Here is a 24,814-nt window from a genome sequence, read left to right on the forward strand (position 1 = left end):
CATGTGACAAGTCGTCATTGAACTTGAGGATAGCTAGCTAAACTTAGCTTCAAAATGATCATCTCGGGAGTCATTTAAATCACAGTCATTATGTATTTGCTCTGCAGCCACCCAAAAAAAGGCTCCCCTTGTGTATCTTTACTAGCTAGTAGCTTCTACATTACGCATATCGTCATTAGACCTCGAATGTGGCCTCCTGAGCTTGTTTTTCGGGTTGTCTGCAAAGTTTGACAGCCAACTAGGTGCATGTTGTGGTGGTTGAAATGGGCAACGCTATCATCAATCAGGAAACTGGTCCTTGGTTGTCAACTTGACTCCATTCAGCAATTCTGAACAGTGTAATAGTTATAATTAGTTGTACAGTATAATTTTTGTTCAACTTATTTCTAAAATGTAATTTGCAGTGTCAGGAAGGGCATCCGACGTAAAAGCTTGGCCAAAACAAACATACATATCATACCTCTGAAGATGGAGGTTACTGATTCGCTGTGGCGACCCCTTGACGGGAAAAGCCCAAAGGAAAAGGATATATATATATATATATATATTGTGATATCGTGAGAGGCTATCTCTCAGCAGGACAGGACAAGAAGTGCAATGGACGACAGGTTTGGATACAAACAAAGGTTTTAATCAAGGGTTTCAGGGGGGATTCACAAGCAACAAAGGTTTGAATAGTGTCTCTTCCAATACTTAAATCAAAATGAAGTCTCTTCTGAGGTAAAACTGAAGACGGAGTTCTTTTCCAAGAGTCTCTAGGCCTCACCCCTCTTGACGTCCTCCTCATGTAGCCTAGCCACCTTAGCAAGGTCCAAATCCAGTGTCCAGTCGTGTGGTCCCAACTGGCAATGAGTTCCACGCAGCAATCAACTTCTTCACAGAGCACAGCAATCGAGCTTGTCTTTCCCCAAGCTCCACACTCAGAGGCTCTCTGCCTTAAGAGCCTTGCCTGCCAATCCCGCCCTGATCAGCTGCAGGTTGTGTGGTTTTAATTGCTGCCTTCCACCAGATGGGGCCAAGACTCTCTCTGGGTGGAGCCATCTTAGGGGGATATATTTGCCCTCCAGGACACAGCCTCTCGTGACATCACAATATATATATATATATATATATATATATATATATATATATATATATATATATATATATATATATATATATATATATATAATTATTATATATAATAATTATTATATATATATAAAACAATATACATATGTATATATAAAAGTAGTAGATAAACAAAATTTAAAGCTGATGTACAGGCAGCCATTCTCGGCGCCATCTTGAAATCAAAACAACAACAAAACAAAAACAAAATAACATTTAATGTGACACAACACAAAGGATTGACTGTGTGCCTCACAGAGCTGTCCTGTTGGTTTAGAAGGTTTCATTGTGTTTGAATAAAAACATTGTAATATAATCTTATGGGGTATTAAAAGTATTTTTTGTCAACTTTGAGAGAGGAAATAGTAGCAGAGTTCAGAGGTAAGGGTATATTTATCCCTGGAAACATTGCAAGGGCTGATAAGACATGCTGGAGTGCACACACGAGGACGAACGAAACTCACTGGCGCAGGACAAATGACAGAACTTTTTAAATGCAAGGAAAGAGCTATACATAAGTGGATACAATCAGGAAAAAGGTTTTGCTCAATTACTGTATTTTAAAAAAATGTGTCCAATTGTAAGTTTCTGTATACATCCGGACTGATTAAAATTGACTTTAATTCAGCTAAGTTTAATGTAATCGTTGTAAAAATAAACATTATACACACATATGGTAATAAAATATAGTTGATCTTCTATTCTTTTAAATGTTTGCTCTTATCAAACCTATCTGTTTTCATTCCTGAGCCAAATTTCTCATGTATTCACACAACATTGTTTTATAATATAATCATCATTTCAAATTCAGTTGCATCACATAAATGACTTAGTGTTCTTTTGCTTGCATTAGAGCCACTGATGTGTGTCCACACAGGAGGCCAACTCACATACGCTGAGCTGCGCTGAAATGGCAACTGCAGTGCTGTGCTTAATGTTGGCGGCCTTGGGAGTGTAGGTGGAGGTGTGTGGGAGAGACTGCATGTAATTAATGCAGCCTTTCTGCCGCCAGTTTGCACTGCTTCATGTTCGCAATGAAGTCCCGAGGACTTATTCATGTTGCCATAGATAAAATATTTAAGAGCTAAAATAAAAAATATATGCTAAAGACCCCCGCCAAGCTGATTTTTTTAAGTGAAAAAAATGTGGAACACCATAATTGGTATTTTTTTAACCTGTAACTGAGTTCATCATTAGGTGAAGTTGCTTGCTATCTAGATTTTCATTGGCTGAGATTGTAAATAACGAGAGGTTGCAAAAGTACTCAAGTATTCATTTCAAGGGCTGCGGCAGTTTTGAGTGGCCAGACATACTTTGACCACCTTAATTCTTACCAGTGTCCCCAGCCACATCCCAACAAAAAGTGAAATTAAGTCGAGACGTTATCATTTCAATAAATAATTTTCGTATGTTGTACTTAAATCGTGCTACCATGTATCAACTCAAATAAAGTTTATGCATAGTGCACTTTAAAACAAATGATATACAGTAAAGTCTCGTTATATCGATATTCAAGGGAGTCCGAAAAAATATCGATATAACCGGGACTATCGATATATCCGATAGCTCCCTTTTTTTTTTGGGTGAGAGATGTTCCCCCAATGTTGCCTCAAAATGGCACATATAATTCTTTAATGATTGTAAACATGTATGCTTTAATCTTCAGAACTACAGTGTATTTGAAACATATTCATAACTGGATGTGTAACAAGAAGCCAGTGGACCCTCAGCTTCCTGACAGGACGGACACAACAGGTCAGACTGGGAAATATATCATCCACAACACGAACCACGAGCACTGGAACCCCGCAGGGATGCGTCCTCTCTCCATTGCTCTTCTCTCTCTACACAAACGACTGCATCTCAACGCACCCAGCTGTCAAATTCATAAAGTTCGCAGACGACACCACGGTCATCGGTCTCATCAAAGACGGCGACGAGTCTGCGTACCGACAACAAGTGGAGCAGCTGGAGCTCTGGTGCAGCCGTCACAACCTGGAGCTGAACACGCTCAAGACAGTTGAGATGATCGTGGACTTCAGGAAACATCCATCACCACAGCTTTTCCAGCACCACCTTTTCCAGCTACTCCCCTCAGGCAGGCGCTACCGATCCATGCGCACCAAATCCAGCAGACATTTAAACAGCTTCTTCCCCCAAGCCATTAACTCTTTGAAACACTTCAACAGTAGTCCAAAATGGAACTGTAAAGTGCCACTTGGCAGTTTTTTTTGACGAGACGATACTAGTGCACCGTGTTCTACCGGAAACAAATTCCTTGTGTGTCCTACATACTTGGCAATAAGGATGATTCTGATTCTGATTCTGATTCTGATTCCGAAGAAAGCATATTATCCGAATCTGAAGCCATTGTTTGGATTCACAAGCAATGCAAGACGTCCTGGCGTGAAGTCATTTTTATTTGCATTTGAATAAAAAGTGACATCGCTGACCTTTAATACACAGTATGGAATGTTAAAAATTTTCCAAATCATCGCGCTTCAGCAGACAAAACAAGAAAACATTGTTGCAAAAAAACTATTTGCATTCATATTACAGTACAGTGGGCATGTACATAACACAACAGGGAAACTGCAACACTTACATCCTTACTGTATTATGTATACAATTTAAAAAAGTCAACAATCATTCTTCTGCTTCCCATTTTTACCTTTTAACACAAACACATTCAATCTCGTCTGCTACACACGAGCTAGCGTTCTGAAAATGAAAAATGCTCTAGCTACACGGGTGCGTGGCACGTAACCAAGGCACCTGAGACCAAGTCGACCAAATGTCGCGACTGAAGTGGCGTGACACGTAACCAAAACACGTGACCAAGTTGACCAATGGCGCGACTCATGGCGTGTCACGTGACAAAGTCACACGGCCAATTCGACCAATAGCGCGACCGATGGCGGCTCATGTGAACAAGTCGACCAATGGCGCGACCGATGGGCGACTCACGTAAACAAGACACGTGACCAAGTTGACCAATGGCGCGACGGATAAATCGATATAAACAACAAAAATGGCGGCGGGGGATGAAAAGGAGCGTCGTAATAACGGGATCGTTATGTTATCGTAATAACATATTACTAAAATACTAAACGGTACTACATATATACATAAAAAAGACTAGAAATGTGCAAGGGAAATGAAAATAGTATCGTTAATAAGCGGTACTATCGATATAACGAAACTTTAATGTAAATAAAAATATATATATGATATATAAATATATATATATATATATATATATATATATATATAGATATATATATTTATAAGTATAAAAATGTATATAAATAAATACAGTAAAGTCTCGTTATATCGATATCGGATATATCGATAGTCCCGGTTATATCGATACTATTTCTATGCACGCACGGATAAAATTACAATGCAAACAGGGTCGGATATATCGATAGTCCCGGTTATAACGATATTTTTAGTGGCCTCACCTTGAATATCGATATAACGAGACTTTACTGTATCTAAATAAATATATTATATATATAGTATATATCTAATTATATATATAATATAATATCATCACAATATATATATATATATATATATATATATATATATATATATATATATATATATATATATATATATATATATATATATATAATTATTATATATAATAATTATTATATATATATAAAACAATATACATATGTATATATAAAAGTAGTAGATAAACAAAATTTAAAGCTGATGTACAGGCAGCCATTCTCGGCGCCATCTTGAAATCAAAACAACAACAAAACAAAAACAAAATAACATTTAATGTGACACAACACAAAGGATTGACTGTGTGCCTCACAGAGCTGTCCTGTTGGTTTAGAAGGTTTCATTGTGTTTGAATAAAAACATTGTAATATAATCTTATGGGGTATTAAAAGTATTTTTTGTCAACTTTGAGAGAGGAAATAGTAGCAGAGTTCAGAGGTAAGGGTATATTTATCCCTGGAAACATTGCAAGGGCTGATAAGACATGCTGGAGTGCACACACGAGGACGAACGAAACTCACTGGCGCAGGACAAATGACAGAACTTTTTAAATGCAAGGAAAGAGCTATACATAAGTGGATACAATCAGGAAAAAGGTTTTGCTCAATTACTGTATTTTAAAAAAATGTGTCCAATTGTAAGTTTCTGTATACATCCGGACTGATTAAAATTGACTTTAATTCAGCTAAGTTTAATGTAATCGTTGTAAAAATAAACATTATACACACATATGGTAATAAAATATAGTTGATCTTCTATTCTTTTAAATGTTTGCTCTTATCAAACCTATCTGTTTTCATTCCTGAGCCAAATTTCTCATGTATTCACACAACATTGTTTTATAATATAATCATCATTTCAAATTCAGTTGCATCACATAAATGACTTAGTGTTCTTTTGCTTGCATTAGAGCCACTGATGTGTGTCCACACAGGAGGCCAACTCACATACGCTGAGCTGCGCTGAAATGGCAACTGCAGTGCTGTGCTTAATGTTGGCGGCCTTGGGAGTGTAGGTGGAGGTGTGTGGGAGAGACTGCATGTAATTAATGCAGCCTTTCTGCCGCCAGTTTGCACTGCTTCATGTTCGCAATGAAGTCCCGAGGACTTATTCATGTTGCCATAGATAAAATATTTAAGAGCTAAAATAAAAAATATATGCTAAAGACCCCCGCCAAGCTGATTTTTTTAAGTGAAAAAAATGTGGAACACCATAATTGGTATTTTTTTAACCTGTAACTGAGTTCATCATTAGGTGAAGTTGCTTGCTATCTAGATTTTCATTGGCTGAGATTGTAAATAACGAGAGGTTGCAAAAGTACTCAAGTATTCATTTCAAGGGCTGCGGCAGTTTTGAGTGGCCAGACATACTTTGACCACCTTAATTCTTACCAGTGTCCCCAGCCACATCCCAACAAAAAGTGAAATTAAGTCGAGACGTTATCATTTCAATAAATAATTTTCGTATGTTGTACTTAAATCGTGCTACCATGTATCAACTCAAATAAAGTTTATGCATAGTGCACTTTAAAACAAATGATATACAGTAAAGTCTCGTTATATCGATATTCAAGGGAGTCCGAAAAAATATCGATATAACCGGGACTATCGATATATCCGACCCTGTTTGCATTTTCTCAGTGCGTGCATAGAAATAGTATCGATATAACCGGGACTATCGATATATCGAGACTTTACTGTATGTATATATATATATATATATATATATATATATATATATATATATATATATATATATATATATATATATATATATATATATATATATATATATATATATATACAGTGAGACCTCAATTTACGAACGCCTTATAATCTGAACTTTTCATCATACGAACGTCAAAATTATGAAAATTAAGCCTTATAATAAGCACTATTTTCATAATACACACCCACCACGGCCGGTCGATCAAGCACACGACCTTCGGATCTGGCGAAAGTGATCTTCGGCGGACGCACACGACCGAACCGCGCTCCAGCCGGCGCTACTTTCCATACCCCTTCTCATTGAATGCACTCGTCGATCGCCTACTTGGAGCTTTTTGCTGATAATTTTACTATTATGGGACCGGAAAATAAACACCACAGGCTCGTGTTCAGCCTCAGTTCAAATGTGGTGCGTTACTATGAATAAATTGAAGAAACTACCAGCCGTACACGTCTACTCTGCTCTGTTTATTTGTCATCCAAGACTTGGGGTGCGTTCAGGTTCGAGAATAGCGCACGACTTCTTATGACTCTAGGCTGTTTGGAAAGCATTGTCTAACTGATTGAGCGGTGACAAACACTTGCCAACGTTTTTGTGTTGCTACACTTGAACGCACCTCGTCAAGATGCGATAGAAGTGATTGTGATTGGCGAAAGGGTAGTCATGTGTCATGGTAAGCCAATCAGAGCTAGTGTTTTCACACACACCGGAACAGCGTGTCAATAGTCACGCTAAATTGTCACGTGCGAGTTGACAGCTTGGGCGTGGCTGCCGCTCGCAACAATTCAATTTAATTTCCTTTCAACGAGTCACTGTCACCTCACTGTGCATCACTATGTCTTGTGCTCCAAAAGTTTGCTTGTGCTCCATAAGTTTGCTTTGCACCAGGTGATTGTTAGACGCGAGTGTGCCATTTTATTGCCCCCGCCCGCCTTCTTTTGTCGCGTTTTATTCCGCGTCCGTGGAATCATCGGACTCGCGCCTATTGTTGTCATAAAATCTCTGCCAGCACCTACGGGACTCGAAGTGAATGCAGATCACATCGAGGAGCTTGTTGCTGACCATAATGAGGTCATCAACACAGAGAATTTGATTTGCCTGCAAGAGGACAAGCAGAAGCTGGCCATTGAAGTCAGCACTACTTCCGGGTCGAGCGTACGCTGGCGCGCTTTGGCTGCCGCTGCTTTCCCGCGAGATGTTTTTAACTTCTTTTAGCCTTTTTTAACCTCTTTTTAGCTTTTTCATGGTTCACGAACCTCTGGAAATACCAGACAGTCACCGAACGAACGATGGCTATCGATTCATCTCATGATTCCGGTCGCTTAACCGGATCACAGACGAAGCCGCGTTATAATCTCCACCCACTTGTGCCCGCTGTCGAGGGCTAACCGGGCCGCTGCCTCTCTCTCGGTGTTGCTGGTGAATGTCATGTCGCTTCTCCATCGACCTGTTGGGCGGCTGTAGTACTCGGCGGCGGAGCTGCTGAAGTTCCGCTCCCGATGGACGAGCGTGCCGCTGGCGATTCTCCGGTTTCCGGAAATCGCTCGTCGCCCTTCTCGGAGGTATATCAACCGCGGATCACATCGAAGCTTTCACCTCGATGGCTCCAAGGATATCACCTCCCTGTGGTCATCCGTCCGCCAGCCGCACAGAAGGAGCAGCCGCTGTGTCGATCACCGTATGCTAGCCGGCCTGGCAGTGGGGACGCCACCAGCGTACACTTCGGCCTCCTCAACGTCCGCTCGCTTACGGGCAAGGGTTGTTTTATGCAAGACATCCTAATTGACCGTAAGCTTGACTTTTTTGTATAAATGAGACCTGGCAAATGGCGATAGACTTCTCCGAGCTCAATGACGCCACTCCGCCAGGCTTTGTTTACATTTCTAAGCCCCGCCTCTCAGGCCGCGGAGGTGGTCTCGCGATAATTTACCACAAGAACTGGAAAATCCTTCAAGTTTCTCTCCAGGAAACCTTATCATTCGAATGCCTTGCATGTAAAATTTCTGGACCCTCGCCCACTATCATAGCCACTGTATACCGTGCACCAAAACCACATTGTGACTTTCTAAAAGAATTCTCTGATGTCCTCACACACCTCTCCACCCTGTCACCAAATGTAATTATTCTCTGGGACTTCAACATCCACATGGACAATTCCACTCTTCCCCTCACTAAAGATTTCACCTCCTCACTTGACAGCTTTGGTCTGCATCAATTCTCGGACTTTCCCACCCACATAAAAGGCCACACCCGGGACCTCATTTGCATGTCTGGCCTTATCCCAAAGAATTGCACGGCTAATGAACTTCCTATAACAGACCATTTCCTGGTTTCATTCAACGTTTCCATCACCCTCTCTCTCCCCAAACCACCCGTGTCATCACATATCGCAACATCAAGGACATCGACGTTGTCACCCTCGCTGAAATGATTGCCACCCTGACTCCGGACTACAACTCATCCCCTGATGAACTTGTCTCCCGGTACAACGCGGACCTCACGAACACCATCAACGCCCTTGCTCCTGTAAAGTCCCAGTCCGTCCAATTTACCCGGTCTCCCCCCTGGTTCACCGCCTATCTCCGCTCCATCAAGACAAAATCTCGCCAACTGGAAAGACTCTACAGGAAGACCGGGCTCACTACTCACAAGGACATGTACACAACTCACCTCACCCATTACAAGGACTCAATCTCACGCGCAAAATCGCAATATTACTCTGGACTCATTGACAATAATTCTAGAAACTCACGGGTCGTCTTTTCCCTCTATCACAAAATCATACAACCTCCTATCTCTCTCCGCTTTTTTTATTCCTCTGATACATGCAACACTCTGCTTATGTTTTTTAGTGAAAAGATAAACAAAATCCATCAGCACCTCGGGTCCTCTGTCCCCCCCCTCTCCCAGCCTTTCTACTCCTTCCCAACTACTTTCCGCTTTTGAACTCCCCCATCCCTCTATAATCGCAGACATAATCACCAAATCCAATAATTCCTCCTGTCAGCTCGACCCCCTCCCTACTATCCTTATCAAGTCCTGCCTACCCTCTCTTCTCCCATTTATTTCAACCATTATTCACTCCTCATTATCAACTGGAATTGTTCCTATCCCACTCAAAACCGCAGCTGTTACTCCAATCCTGAAAAGACCTGGCTCAGATCCAAACGATTTCAATAACTTACGCCCTATTTCCCACCTTCCATTCATCGCCAAAATCCTTGAAAAGACAGTTGTGTCCCAGCTTCACTCTCACCTCACTCACAATAACCTCTACGAACAATTCCAGTCTGGTTTCCGCCCCCGCCACACTACTGAATCGGCTCTCATAAAAATCACAAATGATCATTTTATGGGAGCCGATGCCAGTTCACTCTCCTTCTTGACCTGACCTCAGCTTTTGACACCATTTCCCACCCTATCCTGCTCAGACTTTCCACCCGAGGCATCACCCACACCCCACTTCGCTGGTTTCATTCCTATCTCTCTAATCGCTCACAATTTATCCAAATCAACTCGTTCACCTCACGGTCCTCTCCTGTGTCCTCTGGTGTACCTCAAGGGTCTGTCCTGGGGCCACTTCTCTTTATTATCTACCTACTTCCTCTTGGCAATATTTTCTGTAAGTTTGGCATTCACTTTCACTGCTTCGCGGATGACACCCAACTCCTCTACCTCTCCAGCAAACTGACGCCTCTCTTCCACCTTCATCCCTCTCACTTTGCCTCTCAGAAATTAAATCCTGGCTTTCCCATAACTTTCTCAAGCTTAACAGTGAAAAAAACTGAACTTCTCCTTGTCGGTACCAAATCCACCCTCCACAAAACTACCACTTTTTCTCTCACCATTGACAGTTCAACCGTGTCCCCCTCCCCTCAGGTCAAGAGCCTGGGTGTCATCTTCAATAGCTCACTATCTTTTCACTCCCATATAAATAACATAACTCGGTCTGCTTATTTCCACCTCCGTAATATTAACCGTCTCCGTCCCTTGCTCACCCCTCACTCCGCTGCTATCCTTATCCACAGTCTCGTCACCTCCCGCATCGATTATTGTAACTCGCTTCTCTTCGGTATCAATCAGATTCTCCATAAACTCCAACTCGTCCAAAATTCTTCAGCCCGGATCATCACTAGAAAACCCTCCTTTCACCACATCACCCCTGTCCTCCAGCAACTTCACTGGCTACCTGTAAAGCATCGAATCGAATTCAAAATACTTCTTTTTACATTCAAAGCCATCCATAACCTTGCCCCTTCCTATCTTTCTGACCTGCTTCAAATCTCTGTTCCCTCTCGGTCCCTCAGATCCTCATCCTCCCTCCACCTCTATGTGCCCTCTGCCTGTCTCACCACAATGGGATGCAGAGCTTTCAGCCGCTCTGCTCCCAAACTCTGGAATTCACTTCCACCCAACATCCGTAATATTGACTCCCTCCCTATTTTCCTGACAGGACGGACACAACAGGTCAGACTGGGAAATATATCATCCACAACACGAACCAGCACTGGAGCCCCGCAGGGATGCGTCCTCTCTCCATTGCTCTTCTCTCTCTACACGAACGACTGCACCTCAATGCACCCAGCTGTCAAATTCATAAAGTTCGCAGACGAACCACGGTCATCGGTCTCATCAAAGACGGCGACGAGTCTGCGTACCGACAACAAGTGGAGCAGCTGGAGCGCTGGTGCAGCCGTCACAACCTGGAGCTGAACACGCTCAAGACAGTTGAGATGATTGTGGACTTCAGGAAACATCCATCACCACAGCTACCCCTCACACTATACAACTGCCTTGTGTCAACCGTTGAGACCTTCAAGTTCCTGGGAATCACAGTCTCCCAGGACATGAAGTGGGAGGTCAACATCAACTCTATCCTGAAAAAGGCCCAACAGAGAATGTACTTCCTGAGGCTGCAAAAGAAGCATGGCCTGCCACAGGAGGTGCTGCAACATTTCTACACGGCTATCATCGAATCCATCCTGTGTTCTTCCATCACCGTTTGGTTCGGGGCCGCCACAAAAATGGACAAAATCCGACTTCAACGGACAGTTAGGACGGCGGAAAAAATCATTGGCACCGCCCTACCCACTCTCGAGGACTTGCACACTGCAAGAATCCAAACTAGGGCGCGGAAAATCCTACTGGACCCTCCGCACCCTGCCCACCACCTTTTCCAGCTACTCCCCTCAGGCAGGCGCTACCGATCCATGCGCACCAAATCCAGCAGACATTTAAACAGCTTCTTCCCCCAAGCCATTAACTCTTTGAACTCTTTGAACTCTTTCAACAGTAGCCAAAATGGAACTGTATAGTGCCACTTAGCAGTTTTTTTGACGACAATACTAGTGCAGCGTATTCTACCGGAAACAAATTCCTTGTACTACATACTTGGCAATAAAGATGATTCTGATTCTGATTCTGATTCTGATTCTGATTTTCAAGGCCCACCTCAAAACCCATTTGTTTAAAATTGCTTTCAATGTCTAATTTATTCTGCTATTTTATGATGTATCATTTTACTTGTGGTTTTATTGTTATGTGCTTTGTTTTATTGTTTTTATTGTAAAGTGTCCTTGGGTGTTTTGAAAGCCGCTTGAAATTAAACGTATTATTATTATTATTATTATTATTATTATTCAACAGTTGATGTGCAGGCTTTTATTGAACAGTTCCATTCAGAAAAGGCTATAAATATCATCAACATGATGAAAGATAATGTGATGCCTCAGTTTCGTAAGACCTTACAAGTCAGAAAGCAACAGGTGTCAATTAAGAGCCATCAATGACCATCACAAATGTAAATAAAGTGACTTTATTATATGGTGCAGTGTATTTGTTTCATTACAATACAATAGCACATTTATTATACATAGGATAAGGTAGGTTGTGTGTAGTTTTAAGGCTTATTTAGTTGAAAAGTATATTTTATGGAAACCCGGGAACAGATTATTCCCATTTTCATGGTTTCCTATGGGAAATTGTTTTTTGAGATACACACTTTTCGCCTTACACACTCTGTCTGGGAACCAATTATGTTCGTAAGTTGAGGTCTCACTGTATATATATATATATATATATATATATATATATATATATATATATATATATATATATATATATATATATATATATATATATATATATATATATATATATGTTGCAACAGATCTCGGTAACAACATCGGACATCTCGGTCCAGAAATGTGCAGTGCTGGGAACAGCACGGATACTGCGCAGAACCCTCAAGCTTCCTGGCCTCTGGTATGGTATGGTATGGGGGACAGACACCACCCATGGGGGGTGAGACGAGGATTATATATATATATACACAGTAAAGTCTCGTTATATCGATATCGGTTATATCGATAGTACCGCTTATTACGATAGTATTTCTATGAACGCAAGGAAAAAATTACATGCGCGCAGGGTCGGATATATCGATAGTCCCGGTTATATCGATATTTTTCGGACTCCCGAGAATATCGATATAACGAGACTTTACTATATATATATATTTATATATATATATATAGTAAAGTAAGTAATATATACACACAGTCTCGTTTTATATCGATATTCTCGGGAGTTAGAAAAAAATTCGATATAATCGTACTGTCGATATATCCGTCCTGTGCCGAACTGCATTAACAAAAGCCGCCAAAAGAGGACATCCAAGCGCTATATAAGAAACGGAGCTCGCCATTTTGTGCCTCTTTTTTGGGGGGGGGTGAGAGATGTTCCCTTAATGTTGCCTCAAAATGGCACATATAATTCTTTAATCGATGGCAAACATGTATGCTTTCCTCTTCAGAACTACTGTGTATTTGAATCATATTCATAACTGGATGTGTAACAAGAAAGCATATTATCCGAATCTGAAGCCATTTTTTTGATTCACAAGCAATGCAAGACGTCTTGGCGTGAAGTCATTTTTATTGGTGTTTTGCATTTGAATAAAAAGTGACATCGGTTGTCCTTTACTACACAGTATGGAATGTACAGTAATTTTCAAAATCATCACGCTTCAGCAGACAAGAAACATTGTTGCAAAAAACGATTGCATTCATATACAACAACAGGGAAACTGAACGCTTACATCTTACTGTATTATGTATGCAATTTAAAAAAGTCATCAATCTTCTTCTGCTTCCCATTTTTACCTTTTAACACAAACACTTCAATCTCGTCTGCTACACACGAGATAGTGTCTGAAAATGAAAATGGCTCTGCTACACGAGAGCTGGTCACGTAACAAACTCACGTGACCAAGTCACGTGACCAAGTCGACCAATGGCGCAACCGATACAAATTTTGATAATGGTGGTACTGTATAGAAACCCCTAAGCAAATATCGATTCATCTTAAATATCTTTTGTATCGATATAAACATAGCAAAATGGCCAGCGGGAGATGAAAAAGACCACCGTAGTAACCGGATTTTCGTAAAAACCACGAATCGTACTAAACGGAACTAATTATACATAAAAAGACTAGAAAATAGTGTCGTAATAAGCAGTATTATCAATATAAACGATATCGATATAACGAGACTTTACTGTATATATAAAACAACAACTAAAATCATACTTTTTGCCTTAAGTATGATTTGTGTAGGTAGCAATAAAGTACAGTTCATCAGTCATATGTATGGGGGTAGGAAGAGATATGAGTATAGCAATGCCTGCCAGTTTTATTTTATACATACGTGATGTCAGATGTATGGTACATTCTTTGTTGAGGCAAAAAACAAATATATTGTATATGTATAGTGTCTCTCGCCTTGCCAAATGCAAATTGTGCCTCACCACCATACATCCGCTGCACACTTGGCTTGCGTCATATGCATTGAAAAATGCATATGAGCTTTCTCGTAAAAGGAAGCCTTAATCATTCATCTGAGGGGATTATAACTCTTTGTATCGTCTATTTTTGTCTTTGTAGTGTGTCCCGAACCACGGACAAGAAGTGTTCACCTCACCAGAGCACTGAGAATCTTTTTGTCCCTGTTGCCTCTTCCATTTCGCAGACCAGCAGCATTAGTGATAACAAGTGACAATGAGTTTCTCGTCCGTCCATTAGGATTCTGGCAACGGCAGGAGCGCACATGAACATCCCAGTGGACCTTCGTACTCTTAGGGCCGTACGAGTCTTGAGACCCCTCAAGCTGGTCTCCGGCATCCCCAGTGAGTCATTAAAACGCCAATCCTGTTTCATACATCTCCGTAGCAATAAGGGACAAACTGAGGCGTCGACCTCCGTCCGTCAAGGTTTAAACATCTGGCACCAATGACATTGTAAAGGTAAACATACCAATGTTAAAGTGTAAAATGATTCAATACAATCCTTATATATTGAAAGAAATTGAAAAACACACTTTCATTTTGATCTTTTGTCATTTTTGGCATATATACAGGTCGGAAAGTACATGGTATATCGACTGGAACAAAGGTAGATAAGGAGACTTGTTGGTGCAATCAGAATCAGAAAACCTTTATTGGTCCCACAATGAGGACATTTTTAGTCAACGGGAATTGAATTGGGAGGGGGGGGTGAAATGATAGAAAACAAGATATTCTAAGCATAGCAAAATAAAAATGTCAACTATATACTGTACATGTGCAAAACTTTTTCATAAAAAACTGTACATAGTGCAAGTATCAAGAAAGGCATATTGATATATGTAGCTGTATTGCATCAACCCATCTTTACAGTAGTGTAGAAGTGTCCAGTTTTTTTTTTTTCATATGTGATCATTGAGAATTGCGAAGTCTGGCGGCAGTCGGTAGGAATGAGCGGCGGTACCTCTCCTTCTTGCAGCGCGGGTGTAATAGTCTCTGGTTGAAGGAGCTACCCAGTGCTGTCAGGGTAGGCAGGGGGTGGGAGGGGCTGTTCATCATAGCTTTTAGTTTAGCTAGTGTCCGTCTGTTGCCCACCTCCTTGTGAGAGTCCAGCGAGCAGAACTGGCCCTCTTGACAAGGCGCTCCAGTCTTTTCCTGTCCCGGGTGGTGATGCTGCCTGACCAGCAGACAATTCCATAGTGGATGGCTGAAGCCACCACAGAGTCATAGAACATATCATATCATACAACATTCACCCGACAGCGAATGGTTGTGCCGGGAGTCCTTTTGAGTGTCACTGATTAGGAACGACCAGCACCTGCGAGGCAGTAGGCAGGGCTGACAGCGCTACCCTTTGGTCGGCAATCCGAACGTGGCAGTTCGCCACTGATCGGGACGACCAGCACCTGTGCAGGTGCAGGCGGGCGACAGCGCCACCCGTTGGTCACCAACCAGATCATGACACAAAGATGGTAAAGACCTGCAGCAGGTTAGGGTGATTAAGGGATAGAGATGGCAATGTATAAAGTGGTGCCAGTAGTGTGATGGCAAGATGGAAAGAGTACTTTGACGAATTGATGAATGAGGAAAATGAGAAGGAACAAAAAGTAGAAGACATGAATGTTGTGGACCAAGACGTAGCAAGCATTAGCAAGGATGAAGTGAGGAGGGCGCTGAAAAGAATGAAGGGTGGAAAGGCACTCGGGCCTGATGGTTTACCAATCGATGTATAGAAGTGTCTAGGAGATATGGCAGTGGTGTTCCTGACTGGGTTGTTTAACAAGATCTTAGATGGTTAGCAGATGCCTGAAGAATGGAGACGAAGTGTACTGGTGCCCATTTTTAAGAACAAGGGAGATGTACAGAGTTGTAGGAACTAGAGAGGAATAAAATTGATGAGCCATACAATGAAACTCTGGGAAAGAGTAGTTGAAGCTAGACGAAGAGCAGAAGTGAACATTTGTTAGCAGCAATCTGGCTTCATGCCAAAAAAAGAGTACGACAGATGCAGTTTGCTTTAAGAATGCTGATAGAGAAGTACCGAGAAGGTCAGAAGGATTTGCATTGTGTCTTTGTAGATCTGGAGAAACCGTATGACAGGGTGCCCAGAGAAGAGCTGTGGCATTGCATGAGGAAGTCTGGAGTGACAGAAAAGTATGTCAGAGCAGTGCAGACATGCATCATGACTGTAAGACAGTTGTGAGGTGTGCTGTCGGTGTGACGGAGGAATTCAAGGTGGAGGTGGGACTCCACCAGGGATCAGCTCTGAGCCCCTTCTTATTCGCTATGTTGATGGACAGGCTGATTGATGATGTTAGGCAAGAATCTCCTTGGACCGTGATCTTTGCAGCTGACATTGTGATCTGCGAGAGCATGGAACAGTTGGGGGAGAAACTACAGATGTGGACGTATGCCCTGGAAAGGAGAGGAATGAAGATCAATCGCAGCAAGACGGAATATATGCGTGTGAATGAGGGGGATCCAAGTATAAGAGTGATACTACAGGTAGAAGAGATGATGAAGGTGGAGGATTTTAAGTACTTGGGGTCAACTGTCCAGAGCAATGGAGAGTGTGAAAAAGAGGTGAAGAAGGGTGTCGAGGCAGGCTGGAACGGCTGCAGAAAAATGTCAGGTGTGATGTGTGATAGAAGGGTTTCAGCTAGGGTGAAAGAAAAAGTGTATAAAACGGTGGTGTGACCAGCCATGATGTTTGGACTGGAGACAGTGCCACTTAAAGGACAACCGACGTCACTTTTTTTTTTGTTTCTTAACTGACATCAGAAAAACGTTTACAGCAAAATGTACAGCAAAATACATTGACGTGATGGAAGGACTGCTACAATGTGTCTTTTTTTGGTTGGGGGCGTTCCTTTAGTGACGTCACGTACGGACTCATCACCAACTCAAAAACAAGACTTCCTGAATATTCAGAGCGAGTCTTAAAACGTAAAATATAGCTATATGCTGTAGAATCGTTGTAAAATCCGCTCAGTAGAAGTCATTTGAAGCCATTTTACAAATTATGGACACAACTTGTCCGGAGACCTCGGTTGTCCTTTAAGAATGGACAGGAAGCAGAGCTGGAGGTAGCAAAGATGAAGATGTCGTGGTTGGATAGGATCAGGAATGAGTACATTAGAGGGACAACTCATATTAGAGGTTTCAGAGAGAAAGTCAGAGAGGCCAGACTGAGATGGTTTGGACATATCCAGAGGAGAGAGAGTGTCTATCGGGAGAAGGATGCTGAGCCTTGAACTGCCAGGCAGGAGACCGAGAGGAAGACCAAAGAGGAGCTTTATGGATGTTGTCAAAGAGGACATAAAGGTCGCTGGTGTGAGAGAAGATGATGCACAAAACCAGATGGATGACACTGATTTGCTGTGGCGATCCCTGAAGGGAAAAGCCGAAAGGAAAAGAAGACGTAATTTTTGTCATTTATATCTACTTACCTGTTTTACAGTCTTATTATGTAACACAAAAGGTATGCTGGAGACAATTTTAATACATTTGATATATTCAGTTATTTTTCTTTTTTTTTAATCTATTTGTCTTGCTTTTATGTTATCACTATATTGTATTGTAAACTGTGTTATGTTTTGTTATCCCAGAATACGGAGCTTTTAATAATTCATTAATTACAGATATTTCTCGTTGCTTTATTTTTGCGAGAAAAAAAAAAACATGCACAAATATATTTAAGTATTAATGCTGCATACATTTATTAATATTCAATTTATTTTTCAAATGAAATTTAAATAACTTTTATGATTCTTACCCCAAAAAAATCTTGAATAAATCATTCAGATTTTTTTTTGGGGGGGGGTGTATTTTTCAAATTTTTATACATGATTGAAATTTTTCTAGAATGTGCATATCACAATCCTTTTTCTGCTATTTAATTCTTAATGGTGGTAATTCTGGTAGGTTTTTAAAATTTAAATATTAAAATGTTTTATGTCATATTTTGTTGTATATATTTTTTATTTTTATATAATTTGTTTTTTTTTTCATTTAATTAATATCATATAAAGTACTAACATAAGTTGAAAGAATCTTTTTATATACAGGTAACATCCGACTTACGACCGGCTCGACTTACCACCATCCGTACTTACGACCTGTATTTTAAAAATGTTAATTCTACGCCTGGCACCGCAACGCACTAGCAGGCCGGCAACGCGTACGACAATTTTGGCCAGGCAGCCAGCATCTCACTCTCGCACAGCAATCGACCGTGTGATGGCAACAGAAGGGGGGGGGGGGTTCGAGTCATTTAGCCTCCAAGTCTCCATTCAACATTTTGAATGGATTTTGACTCACGACCATTTTGACTTACGACCGTTTGGCCGTAACGGAACTCGGTCGTAAGTCAGATGTCACCTGTATATGTATCTCCCAAAATTATGGCAAAATGAGGTCGATGAAAAAAACAAATCAGCCATCACAATTTAAATTGTAAACTTACATTGTGAGGCATGATATTATTTCCTTTGTTGGAGACACAGAATCGGCCACAGTTTGTGCACAATAGCCTGGATTGATTTATTGTGATCGACGAAACTATATTCCTATTGTTAGCACGCAAAAATCATCCTGCGTTTGCCCTCAGGCCTGCAGATTGTACTCAAATCCATCATGAAGGCCATGATCCCTCTGCTCCAGATCGGCCTGCTCCTCTTCTTCGCCATCCTTATGTTTGCCATCATCGGCCTGGAGTTCTACAGTGGGAAGCTTCACCACACCTGCTTGCCATCTGTCGACATACTTGGTATGTTCTGATGTGTCAATACACTCCTGCTCATGTTGGCGCTCTTTGAATTTTTCCACTGAAAAAAATGATGTAGCCAGTGTGTTACATCAAGATTGTTATGCGTCAGAAAATTAACCAGCAGAAAACATTTTGGATGCTCGTGGGCGTGCATATGTTGGCTAGACGCTGACACATAAGCACACATGAGCAAAAGTGTTTTGATCCTGTCTTTATATCCCACGGTCTATTTTGCAGCTTTGATTAACTGCCAGTCCATTGTTGAGTTGTACTTGAGTTTGAAAGAAGACGATGTATGTGTTATTGGAACATTTCAGCTATTAGATTAGCCATCAATCCATTTTGTGTGGCACTTGTCCTCATTTGGAGCCCATTTGCTGGCTGGTTCTGTTGGATAAAAATGGTCTCCCCTCAAGGAGTTAAGAGAAGAGAGGCTCATTTTCCGCCATTTTTTTCAGGCTGACTGGTTCAGACTGATGCATTCAAGGTGGCATGTTTTACGCGGATTGCCACTTTGCTGTTTTGGGAACAGACTGTTGAAATTTGACTTTACTGAGGCCAACAGAGAAGTTAAAGAGTTTGATGTTTCTCTTTATTTGTAAGTAGGTTCATTGTCAGATCTCCCAGGCAGGTGACACGCAGAGCTTGATCGTGGCGTGGAGTCGAGCAAGTCATGCTGTGAAACTCCGTGCGATGCTGAGCAGGTCTCTAAATATTTGAGTCTGATTCTCTCTGTCCCGCGACGGCTACTTTTATACCATTTTCAAGTGTGTATATGCGTCAGGCTGAGACGCACATCAAGGAGATCAAGGGCTTGAAAGACATCAAAGCCGCGGTGCGCATTGGTGACGCAAAAAAGTAATTCTTTATCTTCTTCTTTATCTTTTCCTTTCGGCTTTTCCCTTCAAGGGGTCACCACAGCAAATCAGTGTCCTCCATCTTTAGAGGTTTGATCCGCATGTTTGTTTTGGCCAAGCTTTTACGTCGGATGCCCTTCCTGACACAACCCTCTGTATGGTCAGATTAATTCGAATATCAATAATACCGATACAAAGTCATAATCATATCGAATTGATCCTAGCACAATGAAGTAAATCCTGCCATTTCAGTTCCAATCGCTGTGGTCTCGTTGAAGTCAACAACCAGACTTGTTTGTTTCAGCCCGGAGCAGGCTAAATTTGGTCCCCTTTCCCGATCCTCTCTTGTGTTGCGATGTCGGCCATGTGACTTAGCAGCGCAAACAAGCAAGCTGGCTCGGATCTGCCCGCCCACCAGCACCCACAGCAACAAGCATACATGCAGAGCAGCTCGGTGGACTTGCTGTCAGAGATATGACAGACAGACACCGTGGACAGAGACTCAGAACCAGAAAGATTGTCCCCACTGCCGGCAGGAGACGCAGTCATCAGATGACATACGTCTGAATTCTGCGCCCCTCTGCCAAGCTATTTATTGAGAGTATATGTAAATTACAGTGATATATTAGTAAACATAGTTTTCTTGATTTGCATACCACGCCTCTGGGCCTTTTGAGCAACAACAGATGTAAGCAGTAAAACATATACATTTTAATTGGTTGTCTTTTCCATGAACTGATAAGTTTGTAATCTGGCGCTTGTGCAGGATGTTTAAGCCGTAAATAACTCCGGTGAAAAAGGAGTATCTCAAGCCCTAAATTCTGTGCAAGGCCGGACCTTCTAGAATCTTGATGGAGACGACGGTTCATCGTGCCGTATCAGATTTACTGTGGCCATCTGCGCTTTGACTGTAGGCCCATTGTTTAGTTGGTCAGCAAAGCACGGCACTTTTAAACATGATAAATTATTATTCTCCATCATTCCCACCTCTTAATCATTTTTAAAAGTGATAGCAAACATTATCTTGACAGTGATCGTGGAGTGTAAAAAAATGTGGAAAAAAAACAAAATAGTAAATATAATGGCATATATGTGTCTATACTATTGGGATATATGTATATAGGTAAAATACAAGACAGAAGACATTCCCCGCAATAGCCTAACAATCAATGGGAAGCATATATGTATATATATACCCCCCAGTCCCACCTCTTAATCATATATTTTTCATTAGTCTGATTATATGACTGGAGTGTCATTTTAAATTACTGTTCAACAAATTGCTCATTGATGACAGTTTCAAAATCACGGTGGGCATTTGGAAACAGTTCAACTTAATTTGAAGACACCAGATAATAACCAATATACCTAAAAAAACATATTTTTCTTTTTCATTAAAAACAAATTTGGGAACATCTCTCATTTCATCCCCGCCCCTTTTTTTTCTTGGGAAAAGAACAACGATATTGGGATAAAATGTACGTCAGCATGCAATCCGATCTTAGCATGCAGGGAAAATCCAGATCGGTCCCTCCGTCCAAAGGCTGTGAGATACGAGTTCCACATCGCTTGACTCCACACCGCTAGATAGGCTGCGTGACTGGTCCCTCTGGTCATCTGGTGGCCCCTTCCGTCACCAGCCTCGACGCGTCTGTGGTAGCCGCCTGGTATATCATGGTCCAGTCTGCTCCTGAAAATAATGGACGAGAACACAAAATGAGCGTATGTCTCCTCAATGAACCATTCTTTGAGGAGCGCCTGGGTCCATGCATTTACATGGAGCCGGGAGCTCTCGGCCACGTTCCACCTCAAAAGGCGTGGAACCCCTGGCAGAATTTACGGTGACCCTCGAGCCTGAGTAGCGCAATTGGCACAGCCTCAAACCATTTAAAATATCTCTCCAGGTCACCACCATATAATTCCTAGATTCTAGTCACTGTATTGTATTTCGATCTTACCGTGGTTTTCTGATGAACCCCATTTCCCCCGTCTGTAGTCTCCAACCGTTGATACAAACCTTCCGTCTCTGGCCACTCCGTCTGCAGTCCCCCGACTCAGGAATTCACCCAAACGGTCTGCAAGAAGGTGGTTAACGTGGAAAAAAACAAAAACAAAACAAACAAAAAACAAATATACTATCTTTCCCCTGAAACATTAAAAGTCTCCAACTACATCAGCATAGGAGTTGATCTCCCATCAACTGCTTTCTCTAGCACCTTCAAAAACCCTTACCATCTCTTTGGCTAACCCGTCTCCTCCTAATATTCTAATCAGGAAACAATTCATACACAACATCAACAACTGTTTATCCTACTTGAATATCATTGACAACTGCACCCAATCCCCCCTCTAACTGTTGCAACTTTAAAGTTCAAGTTGATAAGCACCTCTCTTTCTACCATTCCACCCGACACCCAAATTACCAAAACCGCATTCTTCTACCTTAAAAAAAAGTTTCTCCTTCTCCGCTCTGTTTCCACACACTGCTGCACACACCCCAATAAATACCCCCACAATCAAGGCCTCATCTGATCTTTCTTGACCCCCACCAAAACACTCTGTCCCGCAGCCCCCAATCCTCTAACACAAATCTTCTTGACATCCCCGCAGCCAGACTCAGAACTGGGGGCACCCGGCCTTCAGATAGCCGCCCCCACTCATAGGACGCAAACTATGACCCCCCCACTTGTGAATCAGCGCTCAAAACCTAAAATGTCCCACAATGTTTTTTTTCTTCCATGTTTTAATCTCGTTACTCGTGCTTCCTTTTAGATCGATTTTTGGCGTCAATTAAGTATGCTTGTCTTCAGGCGTACATTTAATTTAGCATTTTAGCTCTTGTGAAGCATCTATGAATGCAATAAGAAGCGCTTTCAAATTACATTTATTAATATTATCATCATTAATCTACGAGTCACTTGGTGTGGCATATAAACCATCTTTTCCTTTTTTTCTTATTTCCTGTTGCTTCGCTGACATTGTAAAAATTTCGAACAAAGTCGCCACTGTGACAATCGGTATCATTCTAACAAAAACAATGTGGCCATTTTTTTTTCTCTTTGAAACCATTTGCTGAATGCTGCCGCACATCTGACGCATGCTGGATATATTTGTTCGATTGGGTTCAATTGCATGCTGGTGTCGGTCAAAATGTTGTCGATCTCTCCCCCCACTCCTTTCTGAAAAAGAGCAGAAGTTGAGGCATTTTAACAAAACTACCAAAATCAAGCACCTCCAATTAGTCAGTTTGCACGAGGGTATCATGTAAACCCCCCAAAAACCATGCAAATTGGAATTTTTCTTTCCATTTGGGATCGTAAAATAAAGAAAGGTCAAATTGGCCACAGAGTGGCTTCCAAGCAACAAAATCTCCTATCATGCAGCGAGAAAAATCCCATCTTCACACCAAGATAAGTGAAAGGGAAATGTCCACGTATGAACGTATAATGTCTGAAATTGTCAGTCAAAATTTCACTTCAGGAAAATTTGATTTAAGCTAACAATTTTTTCCCAAAACGTTTGCGAAAAACAGCTTTTCATACTATTGAGACACAGCTCACGAGGCATTTCTAACAATTAACATTACCAACCAAAGAGCTTCCTGATAGGTCCACACAGCTGCCACATCCTCCATGCACCTATGGAAATTGGAATAGGGATCAATGTCGTTTTCGAATGTGTCAAAGGCATTGTGAAGTGGGGTGATTATCATGAGGTCGGTCGGGTCATGTGGAGGAAATCAAGGGATCAAAGCCAGTACTGTTGCAGGAGTTCAGTGGTTGCAGTGGAGTTGCATTGTGAGAGATTGTTCATTCAGAGTCCTTTTCTGCAGCAAATCATGCTTCAGCTTTCTCAGGTTCAGGTCTGTGATGCCAGCAGCAAGCACTTTCAGTTGAGTTTCCATCCCAGGGAGCAGGTGAGATGTCTCTTGGCTTTGTGGCTTGATCGCTGAACGGGTGGCAGCAAATGTGTTTCAGCTTTCTCAAGTTCATTTCTTTGAGGCCAGCAGCAAGCATTTGGAGTTCAGTTTCTATCCCAGGGAGCAGGTGGGATGTCTTGGCTTTGCGGCTTGACAGTGCTGTGGACATCATGGAGCTTGTCTGAACGGGTGGATGCAAGTGGCTGTGCATTCAGAGTCCATTTCTTTCACGTCACCACAATTTGAACAGCCAGCTTGATTTCAGAGATTTCCTCGCACACGCCCTCAGGCACTCATCCTACCGCCCCACAGCCATGCCGCCTTGGTCAAGCCTTTGCGGCCAGCCGGCCATAATTTCGAAGTGGTGCTAGAGGGATGGGCCAGCCGTGCTGGAACCTGGACACATTAATTTACATTCGGTCAGATTTTTTGTTTGTTAGATTTTTCTTAATTAGAGGAGCATAGCTTCCCGCAAATTCCCTGAATGTGTGCGGCGCAACCAAAGACGTTTCTATCTTGTCTTCTCAAAAATGTGACAAGTCGATTTGTAGCCTGGACATTCCCACAGTCACCTTCTCGGCCTTGATTCGGGATCGCTGCACATAAAATAACATTCAAAAATGAATTTGTCAGGTAGCGCCATCTGAGGTGGAGGAGAGATAGAATTGAGTTGGCATTTCTCAAACATCATCTTTGCACTTTACAGATCAAGTACGGTGGCCACACATTAACTATTTCCATAATTTCAATAATTTCAATAATTGAATCAAGTTTATAAAGGCTGAATCTTATCCCACAGTCGCATAGCAGTTACCAGTTCGAAAATATAATTGGTATCATTATTAATTCTTCCTTACTTTTTTCTTTCTTTTTATAAATCGCCGAGCCAGTTCCATCTGTTACAGTACGAAGGATCATGCTTTTATCACGTTTATGTTGTATTAATTTACTCAAATTAATCAAACTTTAATTGTTTCCTTCATCAGTGTCTTAGCTCAGTCAGATAGTTTCAAACTAACATACTGCATGGGAATGCACACTGTTTGTTTCACTTTCACCCCACAATGGG

At 41.6% G+C, this 24,814-nt stretch overlaps 1 protein-coding gene across 6 annotated transcripts in view; it reads left to right on the top strand.

Annotated features, from left to right (window-relative positions):
* LOC148891879 (voltage-dependent R-type calcium channel subunit alpha-1E-like) overlaps nt 1–24,814 on the top strand; it is a 117,064-nt gene that overhangs the window by 38,582 nt on the left and 53,668 nt on the right. For all 6 annotated transcript variants that reach the window (XM_089008707.1, XM_089008699.1, XM_089008701.1 and 3 more), the window contains 2 exons: nt 14,443–14,546; nt 18,811–18,969. In XM_089008707.1, coding sequence (XP_088864833.1) covers nt 14,443–14,546; nt 18,811–18,969 — 263 coding nt within the window. The remainder of the gene's footprint in view (nt 1–14,442; nt 14,547–18,810; nt 18,970–24,814) is intronic.

Source organism: Hippocampus bargibanti, linkage group LG11 (genome assembly GCF_051943395.1).
Source record: "Hippocampus bargibanti isolate YZ-2025 linkage group LG11, ASM5194339v1, whole genome shotgun sequence".
Lineage (NCBI taxonomy): Eukaryota > Metazoa > Chordata > Actinopteri > Syngnathiformes > Syngnathidae > Hippocampus > Hippocampus bargibanti.